Source organism: Stegostoma tigrinum, chromosome 24 (genome assembly GCF_030684315.1).
Source record: "Stegostoma tigrinum isolate sSteTig4 chromosome 24, sSteTig4.hap1, whole genome shotgun sequence".
Taxonomy (NCBI): domain Eukaryota; kingdom Metazoa; phylum Chordata; class Chondrichthyes; order Orectolobiformes; family Stegostomatidae; genus Stegostoma; species Stegostoma tigrinum.
The window spans coordinates 7,581,677-7,596,685 of NC_081377.1; the positions used below are offsets into that span (position 1 = coordinate 7,581,677).

Sequence of the window (15,009 nt, forward strand, 5' to 3'; positions counted from 1 at the left end):
AAAGCTAGTGGTGGAGGGCAAGGAAGTTGACAGCAGTAACTAGGACGGTGGTATTTTAACAAAACTGTAAAAATGTCAAAGCCAAGTATGAGGGTCCTACATTTAAATGCAAGGAGCATTTGATTTAAATTAAATTAAACAGTGCTAATAGTTGTAAATGAGTACAATATGTTTGAGATTATAGAGATATGGCTGCAGGGTGACCAAGCCTGGGAACTGCACATCCAAGCGTGTTCAATCTTTAGGAAGGATGCAGAAGAGAAGTAGTTGGGTGATATTGCTAGTGAAAGATGAAATCAGAGAAGTTCTTTCTAAAAAAAAATTGGTGCAGGAAATCTAGATGAGGAATTAGATTAGAGAGAAGTAAGATGCAACCAGGTGCATAAAACATTAGGGATTGTTTATACGCCAGCAAATAGTAGTGGTAAGATAGGGAATGACATTTAACTGAAACAAGGATACTACAGTAACCCTGGGTGATTTTAACCTACATGTCATCTGGGCAAGTTACATTAGCAATTAACCAGGCCTCTACTGCCATACTTGATCTAAAATAACAGAACTGTGTGGGCACCAAATGAAACAGTGGAAGGAGAGTAGGAAAGAGTCTGACATTGCAGAAAAGTTTTGCATTGATTGGTTATTGAGCAGTTACTGTTTGGGCCTATATACCAACTATAGTAATTTTGAAAAACATAAACTTCTTAACTAGCACAATGGAAGTGAAAATTCATAGGCACAGGCAAGATGGCTGATTTGTAATTAATGGTGAAGAATTTCTACTTTTTAGTGAACTTAAAAATTCAGGTGTGGTAGGGCAACATGGCCAAGTGGAATGCCCATTCTTTTGTAGGACCATGTACGCAAAGCACCAGTGACTGCATAAGCTTGAGTTCCTGGGTTCAGAGCTCAAGCAGCATTCAAGTCAGTGAGATGCATGTGTAAGGCAGAGAACTGAATGACTGGCACGTTGAGAGCGGTTATCGTGCCACCAGTTTAACGCAAGCAGGCAGATTGACTGTCGGTGATATCCCCACTCAGTTGCAGGCTCCAACGCTGTCAATCACTAATGGGTTCTTCTTTCTGGATATTGGTGATGGATCCTTTGAGGAGGCAGCAAGGCTCAGGCTGGTGGTGCCATATGTGGAGTGACAGTACAGGAGCAGTGAGAGCACGCTGGACAGGCAGTAGTCCTGTGGGTTTGATTAGGGGCACAAACAATATTTCTGCAGCTGTCCCCCTGACTCAAGGCAGGTGTGTTCCCTTTCTGGTGCTAGGCCTGATGATATCACAGAACAACTGCAGAACATTCTGTTGTGGGAGAGTGAACAGTCCGAGATCATGGCCCACATTGATACTAATGATTTCATGAGGAAGGAGGATATGGTCTTGCAATCAGAATTTGGGCATTAGGTAGAAAAGTAGCAAGCTGGGCCTCTGAAGTAGTAATTTCTGAATTACTCCCTGAGCCATGTGCAAGTGTACAACAATCTAAAGATAAAGTAGGTTGTATGGCTGGAAAAATAGTGCAGGATATATTCATTTAGATTCCTGGGATACCAACTTGGGGAAAATGGCACCTGTACGTGGTAGAGTGTTGGCATCTGAATACAGCTGGGATTGAATATGTTTGTAGCCTGTTCCTCTTGTGCTCTTGGAGAGGATTCAAATTAAGTTGGCAGGGCTGCTAGAACAAGGTGAGAATATTAAATAGTAATACCAGGGTGCACAAAATATTGAGATTTATAGATAGCGCTAAAGAGAATAGTAAAATAACGTGGAATTGGAGTTAAGGGAGAAAGTCTAAATCATAAACAAGCAAAAATGGAAATTGCTGGAGAAGCTCAGCAGGTGTGGCAGCATCTGTGGAGAGAAAGTAGAGTTAACATTTCAAGACTGTTAACCCATCTTCAGAACAACCATCTGTTTTCTCTCTCAAAATGCTTCCAGACCTGAGTTTCTCCAGCAATTTCTGTTCTTGGTTCTTTCAAGTCTCCAGCATCCAAGGTTCTTTATTTTAATAGTCTAAATTAGAGTTATATGACATATATGGGGATGCATGAACTGTAGTTAATAAGACTGGGGAGACTAAGGCATGCATTACCGTGTGGAAGTATGATGTGACAAAAACAGAGACCTTGCTCGAGGAAGGGCGGTATTTGGTGCTAAATATTGGTTTTTTACAAGGCATTCGGAAAAGATAGAAATGCGGCTCAAAAGAAAGAGGACCGATGCTTTCGGTTAAGGAATGCATTGCAGTCTTCAAGAGCAAGGATGTTTCAGAGTTCAAGAACAATCAGTTTGGCTGGAGTTGAGGAATAAGAAAAATCAGATAGCCAGATCTCTGCTACATACAATCCGACCCCACAACCAAAGATACACTTCCGTCCTTGCCCCATCTGCCTTTTGTAGGGACCGCTGTCTCTGTGACCAACTCGTCTGCTCCATGCTCCCCACTAATCCCACCACCCAGAACCTTTCCCTGCAACTGCAGAAAGTGCTATACTTGTACCAACACCTTTCTCTGCTCCCCCCCACCCCACCCCAACCGACCTCACCTCTATTCAAAGCACAAAACAAACTTTTCACATTTGACATGGGTTCACCTGCACATCCATCAACATGGTCTACTGCATCCACTGTACTCGATGTGGCCTCCTCTACATCAGTGAGACCAAGTGGAGACTTGGAGACCGTTTCGTAGAGCACCTGCACTCTGTTCGTGACAACATCACCTTCCGGTTGTGAACCATTTCAACTCCCCCCTCCCACTCCCTGGGTGACGTCCATCCTACACTACCTCCAGTGTCACAATGACACCACCCGCAAACTAGAGGAGCAGCACCTCGTATTCTCCCTTGGGAGCCGACAGCCTGATGGCCTAAACGTGGATTTTACCAGTTTCAAAGCCGCCCTACCCCTGGCCTCATCTCATGACCAACCCTCCCTCTCATCCCCATGTCCTTGACCTGATAACCTGTCCACCTTCTCTACCATTTATCAGTCCCTCCCATCCCAATGACCAAACCCCACCACTCCTTACCTGCACTCACCTGTCACTATTCCACCTACCTTCCCCAGCCCCACACTTCCTTCCTTTATTTATTTATGAGCTCCCCTCCTCTCCATTTCTGAAGAAAGGTCCCGACTTGAAACGTCAGCTTTCCAGCTCTGATCCTGCCTGGCTTGCTGTGTTCCTCCAGCTCCACACTATCTTATACCCAAATCTTACTTGCTGCATTTCAGGAAAAAGAAGCAAAGTGCTACTCAATAGAATGCTAAATACTTATAAATATTTCAAGTATTTTATATGTTGTAATTTTCATTTGCGTTCAGATAAACAGTTTGATAATAGTCCACTGGACTGGAAGCAAATGTTAAAGGTGTTGCTACAGATCTTCCTCTATTTGAGTGGCTAGATAGTACACACCAGGTGGATACAAAATAGGAGATTTCTGCTGTAAACTGTTTTCTATTGATTAGTTATTTTTGTTTTTAGCATATTGTTAAAGAGGTGTCAGCAATGGGAAATTCTAGACATCTCATTCTTTTGTACAATGTCCACTTCTACAAGGTGACTGTCCACAGTACCGTTATGAATAATGTTTGTTACTTGTGTCTGGAAAGTGTTGAGAGCTGTATAATATGGGATGGGATGGTGTGGGCAGTCAAACAAAAACAATGGTGTTTCGGAGCATTACATGGAGTGGTAGTGATTTTCCTAGGGCTTCTTCCACTCCGTCACTTCCATTCCTGAGATCTCTTTGTGTGCAGACATGATTTTTTTACCATTGTTGCATTTGTTGGGCAGGAGCTGCTTAGTAACTGTACCCTAAATTCTTGAAAACCCATTAACCTTGAAGCTGATGACAACTGAACTGAATTAACTTTCCAAGTTGGACAGTTACCATAGATTACATTAGGAAAGTGATTTTTTTTTGCCAAAAGATCAATCATTTTGTTCATGGCTATTAGACTGAATTTGAAGAATTTTATATTCAGCTTCACTTATTGGATGGAGCATTGCATTCAGTAACCAAGCATCAATTTATTGGCTGCTGAGAATATTCATTTGCCATCTGTGCTAGGAATTTCTTCAGGAGTGGAGTGCAGTTCCTGATAGATAATCATAATTTCCCTTTTTCCTATGTGGATATTGCTGGCAAAGCTGGTATTTGTTGCCTATCTCTAAATTGCTTTTGAACTGCATGGCTTACTTAGCCATGTTTAAGAGTCAACCACATTGCAAGTAATCTGGAATTGTATGTAGGCCAGGACAGATGGGAACAGCAGATTTCATTCTCTGAAGGAGACAACCAAACCAGATGGAATTTTTAAGTAATTAGTGCTAGTCATCATTGATAACAATTACAGAGACTAGTTTTATATTCCAGATTGTTAAAAATGGAATTTAAGTTTCACCAGCAGCCATGGTGGTATTTGGATTCACATCCAGGGTAATAGTTTGGGCCTCTAGATTACTAGCCAGTGTTATTATCACCAAGGTAGCATCTCCCCATAATGTTTGTAGGAACCCCATTAGCAACAGTAATGAGGTTACTGCCAACATTTTGCTGAAATGGTCACTCGGGAAAGCCCATGAGATATTTCCTGTTTCTGGAATCTAAAGCAACATGACTAGATGTTGACTCTACACATTGGGGTTGAGTTTGTGCACTCAAGCTGGTGCATTGACATAATTATTGAGTACAGATGCACGGAAGGAATTACTGGATAAAACAGACCACAGCTTGTCTCTCACAGCAGGTGGAACTTGAACAAATGTGAAGTCATTTTGGAGGGTCTAATGCAGGAGGGCAGCATATGGGAAATGGCAGAAGCATCACAAAGTGAGGGATCTATGTGTATGGTTTCACAGTTCCCTGAAAGTGAAAACAACTGAGTAAGGTGGTCAAAAAAGTCACCTTTTTCCCACCAGATACTCCATTTACCATGTCGTACTTTTTATTACTTGTACTGTATCGATAATATTAATATTAAAGAAAAAATCTAACCTTGCAGGTGAATAAATCAATACTAACAGATTCTCATGTTTCTGCTTAGGAACCTGTTCCAAAGATTGATCACTTTCCACCACAGGAACAAGTTTTGCTTTGTGGGGGAGAACCGCCAGCTAAGCCAGTCAGTGTTGGTGAGTTTTTCCAGATGGTTACATGATTCCGCTCCTCAACCTGAGGAGGATCCACCCATCTCCAATAATAGTTTACTTGGGTTTCTTTCATTTTTTTCCCCACCTGAAATATCAGTCCCACTCAAAAAGATTTTATTTTGATTTTAAAACCGAAATTTCCATTTTCCAATTTGATAAATCAAACATGTACAGTAGTACTAACCAATAATAAGCTGTAGATTGGCTGTTAAGTAGGGCCATGGTCACCCATGCCACATCCACTAGTTTGCATTAAAATACCTCATTCTAACAATCTCTAAGTAATGCATTTCACACAAATTTAAACACCAATCACTATTCCTTAACAAAGAGCATAAATAAGAATGGGGTAGAATATCTGGCCCCTTGAAACTGCTCTGCTGTCAGAATAACCTCAAGATCTAATTGTGACTCAAACTCTGCTTTCATGCATTCCCTTGCAGATAAATAAAATCTGCCTTGGATATGTTCAATGACCTCACTTTCATTAGAAAATCCTCAATCTGTCTTAAGTGTGACTTGTGCTTTATTTTGAAAGTGTGCCCCTCCTCAGTTCTAGATTGCTCCTTCAGCAAGAAGCATGTAAAGCACTTTGTACAGTTTTTCACCTTGCCAGTTTGCCAACAAACACCTAGTAAGACTAAAGTGTACCTACATTCATTGTGAATATTGAGATTGCCTGAACAACGTTGGAGTCTATTCATTTTTTATTTGATAGTTAAGAATGGATTGTCTACATCTGGATTCTCAACTAGCAATGATGCCATCAAACTGAGGTTGCCTACGACGAAACAGTTTTTTTATTTTTATTTTGTTGTCACTTTTATTCTTAAATGCATATATAATATATGCACAAAGGCGTTTCCAGTTATACGCCAACGCAACAATATTTGTCAGTTTCACTCATCGTAAGTTTCTTGGCGATTATCGCGATTGTAGCTTTCTACATATTGAACACCCCAGCTTAGTTCAAGCACGGCTGTAAGGACGTGCTGAATTACTGGGTGAATGCTGTACGTTTAGAGTATTTATATTCACCTCGCCTGCTATTTCCCAAGTTTACCCACATGGCACGCAAAGAGGCCAATATGGTTGATATCTGTATGATGCTTTTCTGTAAACAAAAAGATTAAAATTACTCAATGTTTTGGAGTAGCTAGAGTAAGTTGTTGTATTTTTTCTCTTCGTCTGGCCATCCTCTCCCAGTCTCTCCCATGTTTAAGTTGAGTGGTAACTCATAGGTATATCCCTACATCTTATATTTACATTAGACACCACCGACAAGTAATCAGCTGAAATTCTGACTTAGAATTATAGAAATGTACAGCACAGAATCAGACCCTTTGATCCAACTTGGCCGTGACAACTAGATATCCTCTATTAATCTATCCCATTTGCCAGAATTTGGTCCATACCCCTCTTAAACATCCCTATCAAATAAAGGCATCTGGGTGGCTTTTAAATGTTGTAATTGTACCACCCTCCACCACTTTCTGGCAGTTCATTCTATACATGCACCTTCCAGTTGTCCCTTACGTGCCTTTTAAATCTTCCCCCTCTTGCCTTAAAATTAAGTTGTCTGGTTTGGGACTCCCATACCCTGGGGAAAAGACCTTCACTATTCACCCTATCCATGCCCTCATGACTTTATTATCGTCTACAAGGTCACCCCTCAGCCTCTAACGCTCCAGGGAAAATAGCCCAAGACTGTTCAGCCTCTCCCACGAACTTTGACCCTTGAAACTTTACAATTTATTTATTTATTTTCCCAATTTCCCATTTTTAACATCGAAAGATTAATACAATTTTTGTTTTATTGCTGCAAGATCAAATGGGGAATAAAGGATAAACTTGCAGACTGAATGACCTTAGTAGATTGTTTCTTCAAACTCTCATTTGGTTTTAAACGAGGATTATTAATTAAACATACAATAAAACATCAAGTGAAAAAGATCCTATTGTGCGTTTTAGTTTTTTTCCCTTGACTGGAATCTCTCTCAAAGCTCAAACTTTCCTCTTGACGGTGTACTTAAACATAAATAGCTCCATGAGCTGAAAATGGTGGACAAACTCAATAGATTTGGCAGAGGGAAAATAGAGTTAATGTTTTGGTGACATTACGGTTTGTCTTTCTCCAGATACTGCCAGACCTGCTTTGTATTTATTTCGGACCTCTGGCATCAATGGTATTATGCTTTTAATAAGTACCGTTGCTTAACCCTGTGGGCTGCAATTATCAGGGTCAATGCGCATGTCTGACCGGCTGTGCACTACTTCAGCTACTATTTTTCACAAAGCAACAGATCATTGGAGCATAGCCTTGAATGAGAGTATTAATTAAATTGAGTTTCTTAGGGACTGGCAACTTATTGTAGCCCCAAAATTCAACTGTCTTCATTGTATTTAAAATTAATTCCCCAGAGAGCTACGTGGGTAGGAAACTTCTGGAACATCTTTGGTTGTTTATGGGTGTGTCAGGTGTGAACCAAAAGAACCAGTAAACCCAGCTGATAATGGGAACTGCAGACGCTGGAGAAACCAAGATAACAAAGTGAGGAGCTGGATGAACACAGCAGGCCAAGCAGCATTCTCAGGAGCACAAAAGCTGACGTTTTGGGCCTAGACCCTTCATCAGAGAGGGGGATGGGGAGAGGGTTCTGGAATAAATAGGGAGAGAGGGGGAGGCGGACCGAAGATGGAGAGAAAAGAAGATAGGTGGAGAGGAGAGTATAGGTGGGGAGGTAGGGAGGGGATAGGTCAGTCCAGGGAAGACGGACAGATCAAGGAGGTGGGATGAGGTGGTAGGTAGGAAATGGAGGTGCAGCTTGAAGTGGGAGGAAGGGATGGGTGAGAGGAACAACAGGTTAGGGAAGCAGAGACAGGCTGGGCTGGTTTTGGGATGGAGTGGGGGGACGGGTCGAGCTGGGCTGGTTTTGTGATGCAGTGGGGGGAGGGGACGAACTGGGCTGGTTTTGGGATGCAGTAGGGGAAGGGGAGATTTTGAAGCTGGTGAAGTCCACATTGATACCATTGGGCTGCAGGGTTCCCAAGTGGAATATGAGTTGCTGTTCCTGCAACCTTTGGGTGGCATCAATGTGGCACTGCAGGAGGCCCAGGATGGACATGTCATCTGAGGAATGGGAGGGGGAGTTAAAATGGTTCGTGACTGGTAGGTGCAGTTGTTTATTGCGAACCGAGCGGAGGTGTTCTGCAAAGCGGTCCCCAAGCCTCCACTTGGTTTCCCCAATGTAAAGGAAGCCACACCGAGTACAATGGATACAATATACCACATTGGCAGATGTACAGGTGAACCTCTGCTTGATATGGAAGGTCATCTTGGAGCCTGGCATAGGGGTGAGGAAGGAGGTGTGGGGGCAAGTGTAGCACTTCCTGCGGTTGCAGGGGAAGGTGCCGGGTGTGGTGGGGTTGGAGGGCAGTGTGGAGCGGACAAGGGAGTCGCGGAGAGAGTGGTCTCTCCGGAAGGCAGACAAGGGTGGGGATGGAAAAATAGCTTGGGTGGTGGGGTCGGATTGTAGATGGCGGAAGTGTCGGAGAATGATGCGTTGTATCCGGAGGTTGGCGGGGTGGTATGTGAGAACGAGGAGAGGGGGATCCTCTGGGGGCGATTGTGGTGGGGGCGCGGTGTGAGGGATGTGTTGCGGGAGATGCGGTCAAGGGTGTTCTCGACCACTGTGGGGGGGGAAGTTGTGGTCCTGGAAGAAAGTGGACATCTGCGATATCCTGGGAGCAGATGCGGCGGAGGCGGAGGAATTGGGAACAGAGGATGGAAATTTTGCAGGAGGGTGGGTGGGAGGAGATGTATTCTAGGTAGCTGTGGGAGTCAGTGGGCTTGAAATGGACATCAGTTTCTAGCTGGTTACCTGAGATGGAGACTGGGGGTCCAGGAAGGTGAGGGATGTGTTGGAGATGGCCCAGACGAACTTGAGGTTAGGGTGGAAGGTGTTGGTGAAGTGGATGAACTGTTCAAGCTCCTCTGGGGGGTAAGAGGCGGCGCCGATACAGTTATCAATGTAACGGAGGAAGAGGTGGGGTTTGGGGCCTCTGTAGGTGCGGAAGAGGGACTGTTCCACGTAACCTACAAAGAGGCAGGCATAGCTTGGACCCATGCGGGTACCCATGGCCACCCCCTTTGTCTGTAGGAAGTGGGAGGAATCAAAAGAGAAGTTGTTGAGGGTGAGGACGAGTTCGGCTAGGCAGATGAGGGTGTTGGTGGAGGGGGATTGGTCAGGCCTGCGGGACAGGAAGAACTGGAGGGCCTTGAGGCCATCTGCATGAGGAATACAGGTGTATAGGGACTGGATGTCCATGGTGAAAATGAGGTGAGTAAACCCAGCTACTACGTTATCTCAATCCAGAATCCCTTCCCAGACCTCAACAGTTTATTGTCAATTGAATGATCCCATGAGACTTGCACATAGTTAAGGTGCCTCTGAAGCCTGTTGACACTAGCTTCTCATTTCTGGCATCACACATATGTCCAAACAAGCAGGAACACATGGTGAAGGATGCTGTTAAAGGTAATATTCTGTAGACTTCATTGATCAGAAAAGGCTTGTATTTTTTAATAGAAAGCAAACGTCAAGGTACAGTTGTAGGTATCTCAGGTGGAACTTTTTATTAATAAGACTTTTACATCAGCCATTGTTCTTTCTCTTTGCAAAAGTGCTCAGCCCATTTATGTGTTAGCTCCAAATACAGGTTTGGCTCATGAGGCAAGTAGTCCAGGTAGGTGTATTGTGCAGTCTTCTTTGGCACTGCCCTCTCTATCTGCGTGCCTTCATGCCACTCATTAAAAGATGTGATGGAGATGATCTCAGGTCTCACTGTGAGAGCAGCATGGAGGGCAGTTTCATAGTACTTTCCACTGACCCGGTTCCGTGTGTTATGATTGTTCCACGGACGTATCCTGGTGTCTATGTATCCGGGCCCCACACTTGGAATGAACATCAGGTTGTTGCTGTCACAGAAGTTCTTGATAGTCTTCCAGTTTTGGTGGGATGATCCGAATGAGAATCCATTGGATGCGAAGTAGGTGTATAATCCATCAAATCCTGACTCTAGGATGTCCTGTTTGTGCTTCTCCTCCACTAACAGACCAATAAACATTCCGTCATATGGTGTGTTGCGAATACTGAGAGATCCTGATGATGTGAGCAGATTGGCCCAGGCAGCTGGCAGGGTCAGGTAGGAGTCATAGATGTAAAACATGGGCAATAATCTGCCAGTGTTGGTCCTGTACTTGTAAAAAGCTGCATGAGACCCATACCTAGACAAAGAAAGTAGTGTATTAATGTTGAGGAAACAGAAATTGCAGACATCAAGACATAGAATTTAAGCTTTTGGAGTTGGGAAAGGATTCTCTCTCATGATAAGAATTTTTGGTAGATTAATTCGTAAAGTTAAGTCACGTAGGGTACATAGGACATAGAACATAGAACATTACAGCACAGTACAGGCCCTTCGGCCCTCGATGTTGTGCCGACCTGTCATACCGATCTCAAGCCCATCTAACCTACACTATTCCATGTACGTCCATATGCTTATCCAATGATGACTTAAATGTACCTAAAGTTGGCAAATCTACTACCGTTGCAGGCAAAGCATTTCATTCCCTTAATACTCTCTGAGTAAAGAAACTACCTCTGACATCTGTCCTATATCTTTCACCCCTCAATTTAAAGCTATGCCCCCTCGTGCTCGCCGTCACCATCCTAGGAAAAAGGCTCTCCCTATCCACCCTATCTAACCCTCTGATTATTTTATATGTTTCAATTAAGTCACCTCTCAACCTTCTTCTCTCTAATGAAAACAGCCTCAAGTCCCTCAGCCTTTCCTCGTAAGACCTTCCCTTCATACCAGGCAACATCCTCGTAAATCTCCTCTGCACCCTTTCCAAAGCTTCCACATCCTTCTTGTAATGTGGTGACCAGAACTGTACACAATACTCCAAGTGCGGCCGCACCAGAGTTTGTACAGCTTCACCATAACCTCTTGGTTCTGGAACTCGATCCCTCTATTAATAAAATCTCAAACACTGTCTGCCTTCTTAACTGCCCTGTCAACCTGGGTGGCAACTTTCAAGGATCTGTGTACATGGACACCGAGATCTCTCTACCCATCTACACTACTAAGAATCTTACCATTAGCCCTGTACTTTGCCTTCTGGTTACTCCTACCAAAGTGCATCACCTCACACTTGTCTGCATTAAACTCAATTTGCCACCTCTCAGCCCAGCTCTGCAGCTTATCTATGTCTCTCTGCAACCTACAGCATCCTTCATCACTATCCACAACTCCACCGACCTTAGTGTCGTCTGCAAATTTACTAACCCATCCTTCTACGCCCTCATCCAGGTCATTTATAAAAATGACAAACAGCAGTGGACCCAACACCGACCCTTGCGATACACCACTAGTAACTGGTCTCCAGGATGAACATTTCCCATGAACCAGGACCCTCTGTCGTCTTTCAGCAAGCCAATTTCTGATCCAAACTGCTATATCTCCCACAATTCCATTCCTCTGCATTTTGTACAATAGCCTATTGTGGGGAACCTTATTGAACGCCTTGCTGAAATCCATATACACCACATCAACCGGTTTACTCTCATCTATAGGGGAACCACATTTGCTACCCTCCAGTCATCTGGCACTATTCCTGTAGACAATGACGAGTTAAAGATCAACGCCAAAGGCTCAGCATTCTTCTCCCTGGCTTCCCAGAGGATCCGAGGATAAATCCCATCCGGCCCAGGGGACTTGTCTATCTTCACCATCTGAAGGATTTCTAATACCTCTTCCTTGTGAACCTCAATCCCACCTAGTCTAGTAGCCTGTATCTCAGTATTCTCCTCGACAGCATTGTCGTTTTCTAGAGTGAATACTGTTTAAAAATGTTCATTTAGTGCTTCCCCTATCTCATCTGACTCCACACACAACTTACCACTACTATCCTCGATTGGGCCTAATCTCACTTTTGTCATTCTTTTATTCCTTAAATACCTATAGAAAGCCTTAGGGTTTACCCTGATCCTATCCGCCAACAACTTCTCATGTCTCCTCCTGGCTCTTCTGAGCTCTCACTTTAGGTCTTTCCTGGCTACCTCATAGCCCTCAAGTGCCCTAACTGAGCCTTCACATCTCATCCTAACATAAGCCTTCTTCTTCCTCTTGACCAGAGATTCCACCTCCTTCGTAAACCACGGCTCCCGCACTCTACAGCTTCCTCACTGCTTGACTCGTACATACTTATCTAGGACACACAGGAGCTTTTCCTTGAATAAGCTCCACATTTCTAATGTGCCCATCCCCTGCAGTTTCCTTCCCCATCCTATGCTCCCTAAATTTTGCCTAATCTCGTCGTAATTGCCTTTCCCCCAGCTATAACTCTTGCCCAGTGGTATATACCTATCCCTTTCCATCACTAAAGTAAACATAACAGAATTGTGATCGCTATCACCAAAGTGCTCACCTACTTCCAAATCTAACACCTGGCCGGGCTCATTACCCAGTACCAAATCTAATGTGGCTTTGCCCCTTGTTGGCCTATCTACATACTGTGTCAGGAAGCCTTCCTGCACACTCTGGACAAAAACTGACCCATCTATAGTACTCGAACTATAGTGTCCCCAGTCAATATTTGGAAAGTTGAAGTCCCCCATGACAACTACCCTGTCTCTCTCACTCCGATTGAGAATCATCTTTGCTATCCTTTCCTCTACATCTCTGGGACTGTTCAGAGGCCTATAGAAAACTCCCAACAGGGTGACCACTCCTTTCCTGTTTCTAACCTCAGCCCATACTACCTCAGTTGACGAGCCCCCAAACATCCTTTCTGCAACTGTAATACTGTCCTTGACCAACAATGCCACACCTCCGCCCCTTTTACCATCTTCTCTGTTCTTACTGAAACATGTAAATCCCGGAACCTGCAACAGCCATTCCTGTCCCTGCTCTATCCATGTCTCCAAAATTGCCACAACATCGAAGTCCCAGGTACTAACCCATGCTGCAAGTTCATCCACCTTATTCCAGACGCTCCTGGCATTGAAGTAGATACACTTCAAACCAACTTCTTGCTTGCCGGTGCCATCTTGCTTCCCTGAAACTTTATTTCGGACCACCCTACTCTCAACCTTTTCTATAGTCGAACTACAATTTTGGTGCCCATCTCCCTACTGAATTAGTTTAAACCCACCGAATAGCCTTAGCAAACTTCCCCCCCAAGATATCGGTACCCCTCTGGTTCAGGCGAAGACCATCTTGCTTGTAGAGGTCCCACCTACCCCAGAAAGAGCCCCAATTATCCAAGAATCCAAAACCCTCCCTCCTGCACCATCCCTGTAGCCACGTGTTCAACTCCTCTCTCTCCCTATTCCTCGCCTCACTAGCACGTGGCACGGGCAACAAACCAGAGACAACAACTCTGTTTGTCCTCGCTCTCGGCTTCCATCCTAGCTCCCTGAATTTCTGCCTTAAATCCCCGTCTCTCTTCCTACCTATGTCGTTGGTGCCAATGTGGACCATGACTTGGGGCTTCCCTTAAGGATCCCAAAAACACGACAGAGACATCATGCACCCTGGCACCTGGGAGGCAACACACTAAACGTGAGTCTCTCTCGTCCCCACAGAACCTCCTATCTGTCCCCCTAACTATGGAGTCCCCATGACTAATGCTCTGCTCCTCTTCCCCCTTCCCTTCTGAGCAGCAGGGACAGACTCTGTGCCAGAGACCTGTGCCCCACTGCTTTCCCCTGGTAAGTCATCCCCCTCAACAGTATCCAAAATGGTATACTTATTGATGAGGGGAATGGCCACAGGGGATCCCTGCACTGCCTGCCAGTTCCCTTTCCGTCCCCTGACCGTCACCCATCTGCCTTTTTCCTGTACTTGAGGAGTGACTACCTCCCTGTAACTCCTCTCAATAACCCCCTCTGCCTCCCGAATGATCCGAAGTTTATCCAGCTCCAGCTCCAGTTCCCTAACGCGGTTTTCAAGGAGCTGGTGCACTTCCCGCAGATGTAGTCAGCAGGGACACTCTCGTGGGGTTCAGGGTGAACTTGCCAGTTAATGGCAGGAGACAAAGTGTGGTGGTGGAGGGTTGCTTTTCGGACTAGAGTCCTGTCACCAGCAGTGTTCCACAGGAGCAAAAACAAAGCTGCTGGCAAAACTCAGCAGGTCTGGCAGCATCTGTGGAGGAGAAAACAGAGTTAACGTTTCAGGTTCGGTGACTCTTCCTCAGTTCTGAGTAAGGGTCACCGGACCTGAAACGTTAACTCTGTTTTCTCCTCCATAGGTGCTGCTAGACCTGCTGAGCTTTTCCAGCAACTTTGTTTCTGTTCCGGATTACAGCATCCGCAGTTTTTTTTGGTTTTTATGTAGTGTTCCACAGGGATCAGTTCTGGGTCCTTTTTTTTTGTTTTGGATGAGAATGTGGAACGCATGGTTGGTAAGTTGGTGGATGTCACCAAAATTCGTGGTATAGTAAACAGTGGAGAAGGTTTTCTAAGATTGCGATTGGAACTTAATCGAATAGGTTAATAGGCTGAAAAATGGCAGATGGAGTTCAATCTGGATAATTGCGAGGTATTGCATTTTGGTACAACAAACAAGGGTAGGGTGTTTACAATTAATGGTACAGTCTTAGGTAGTATTGTGGAAGAGCGGGACCTAGGGCTGTAGGTACATAATTCTTTGAACTTTGCATCACATATAGACAGGGTGGTTAAAAAGGTGTTTGGTATGTTTGCCATCACTGCTCAGTTCTTTGAGTTTAGAAATTGGGAAGTCATGTTGAGGCTGTCAAGGACTTTGGAAAC

At 44.4% G+C, this 15,009-nt stretch overlaps 1 protein-coding gene across 1 annotated transcript in view; it reads right to left on the reverse strand.

Annotated features, from left to right (window-relative positions):
- Window positions 1-9,774: 9,774 nt before the first annotated feature.
- maneal (mannosidase endo-alpha like) overlaps window positions 9,775-15,009 on the reverse strand; it is a 75,346-nt gene continuing 70,111 nt past the window's right edge. Inside the window, exon 4 of the mRNA XM_059654261.1 lies at window positions 9,775-10,457. Coding sequence (XP_059510244.1) covers window positions 9,821-10,457 — 637 coding nt within the window. The 3' untranslated portion in view covers window positions 9,775-9,820. The remainder of the gene's footprint in view (window positions 10,458-15,009) is intronic.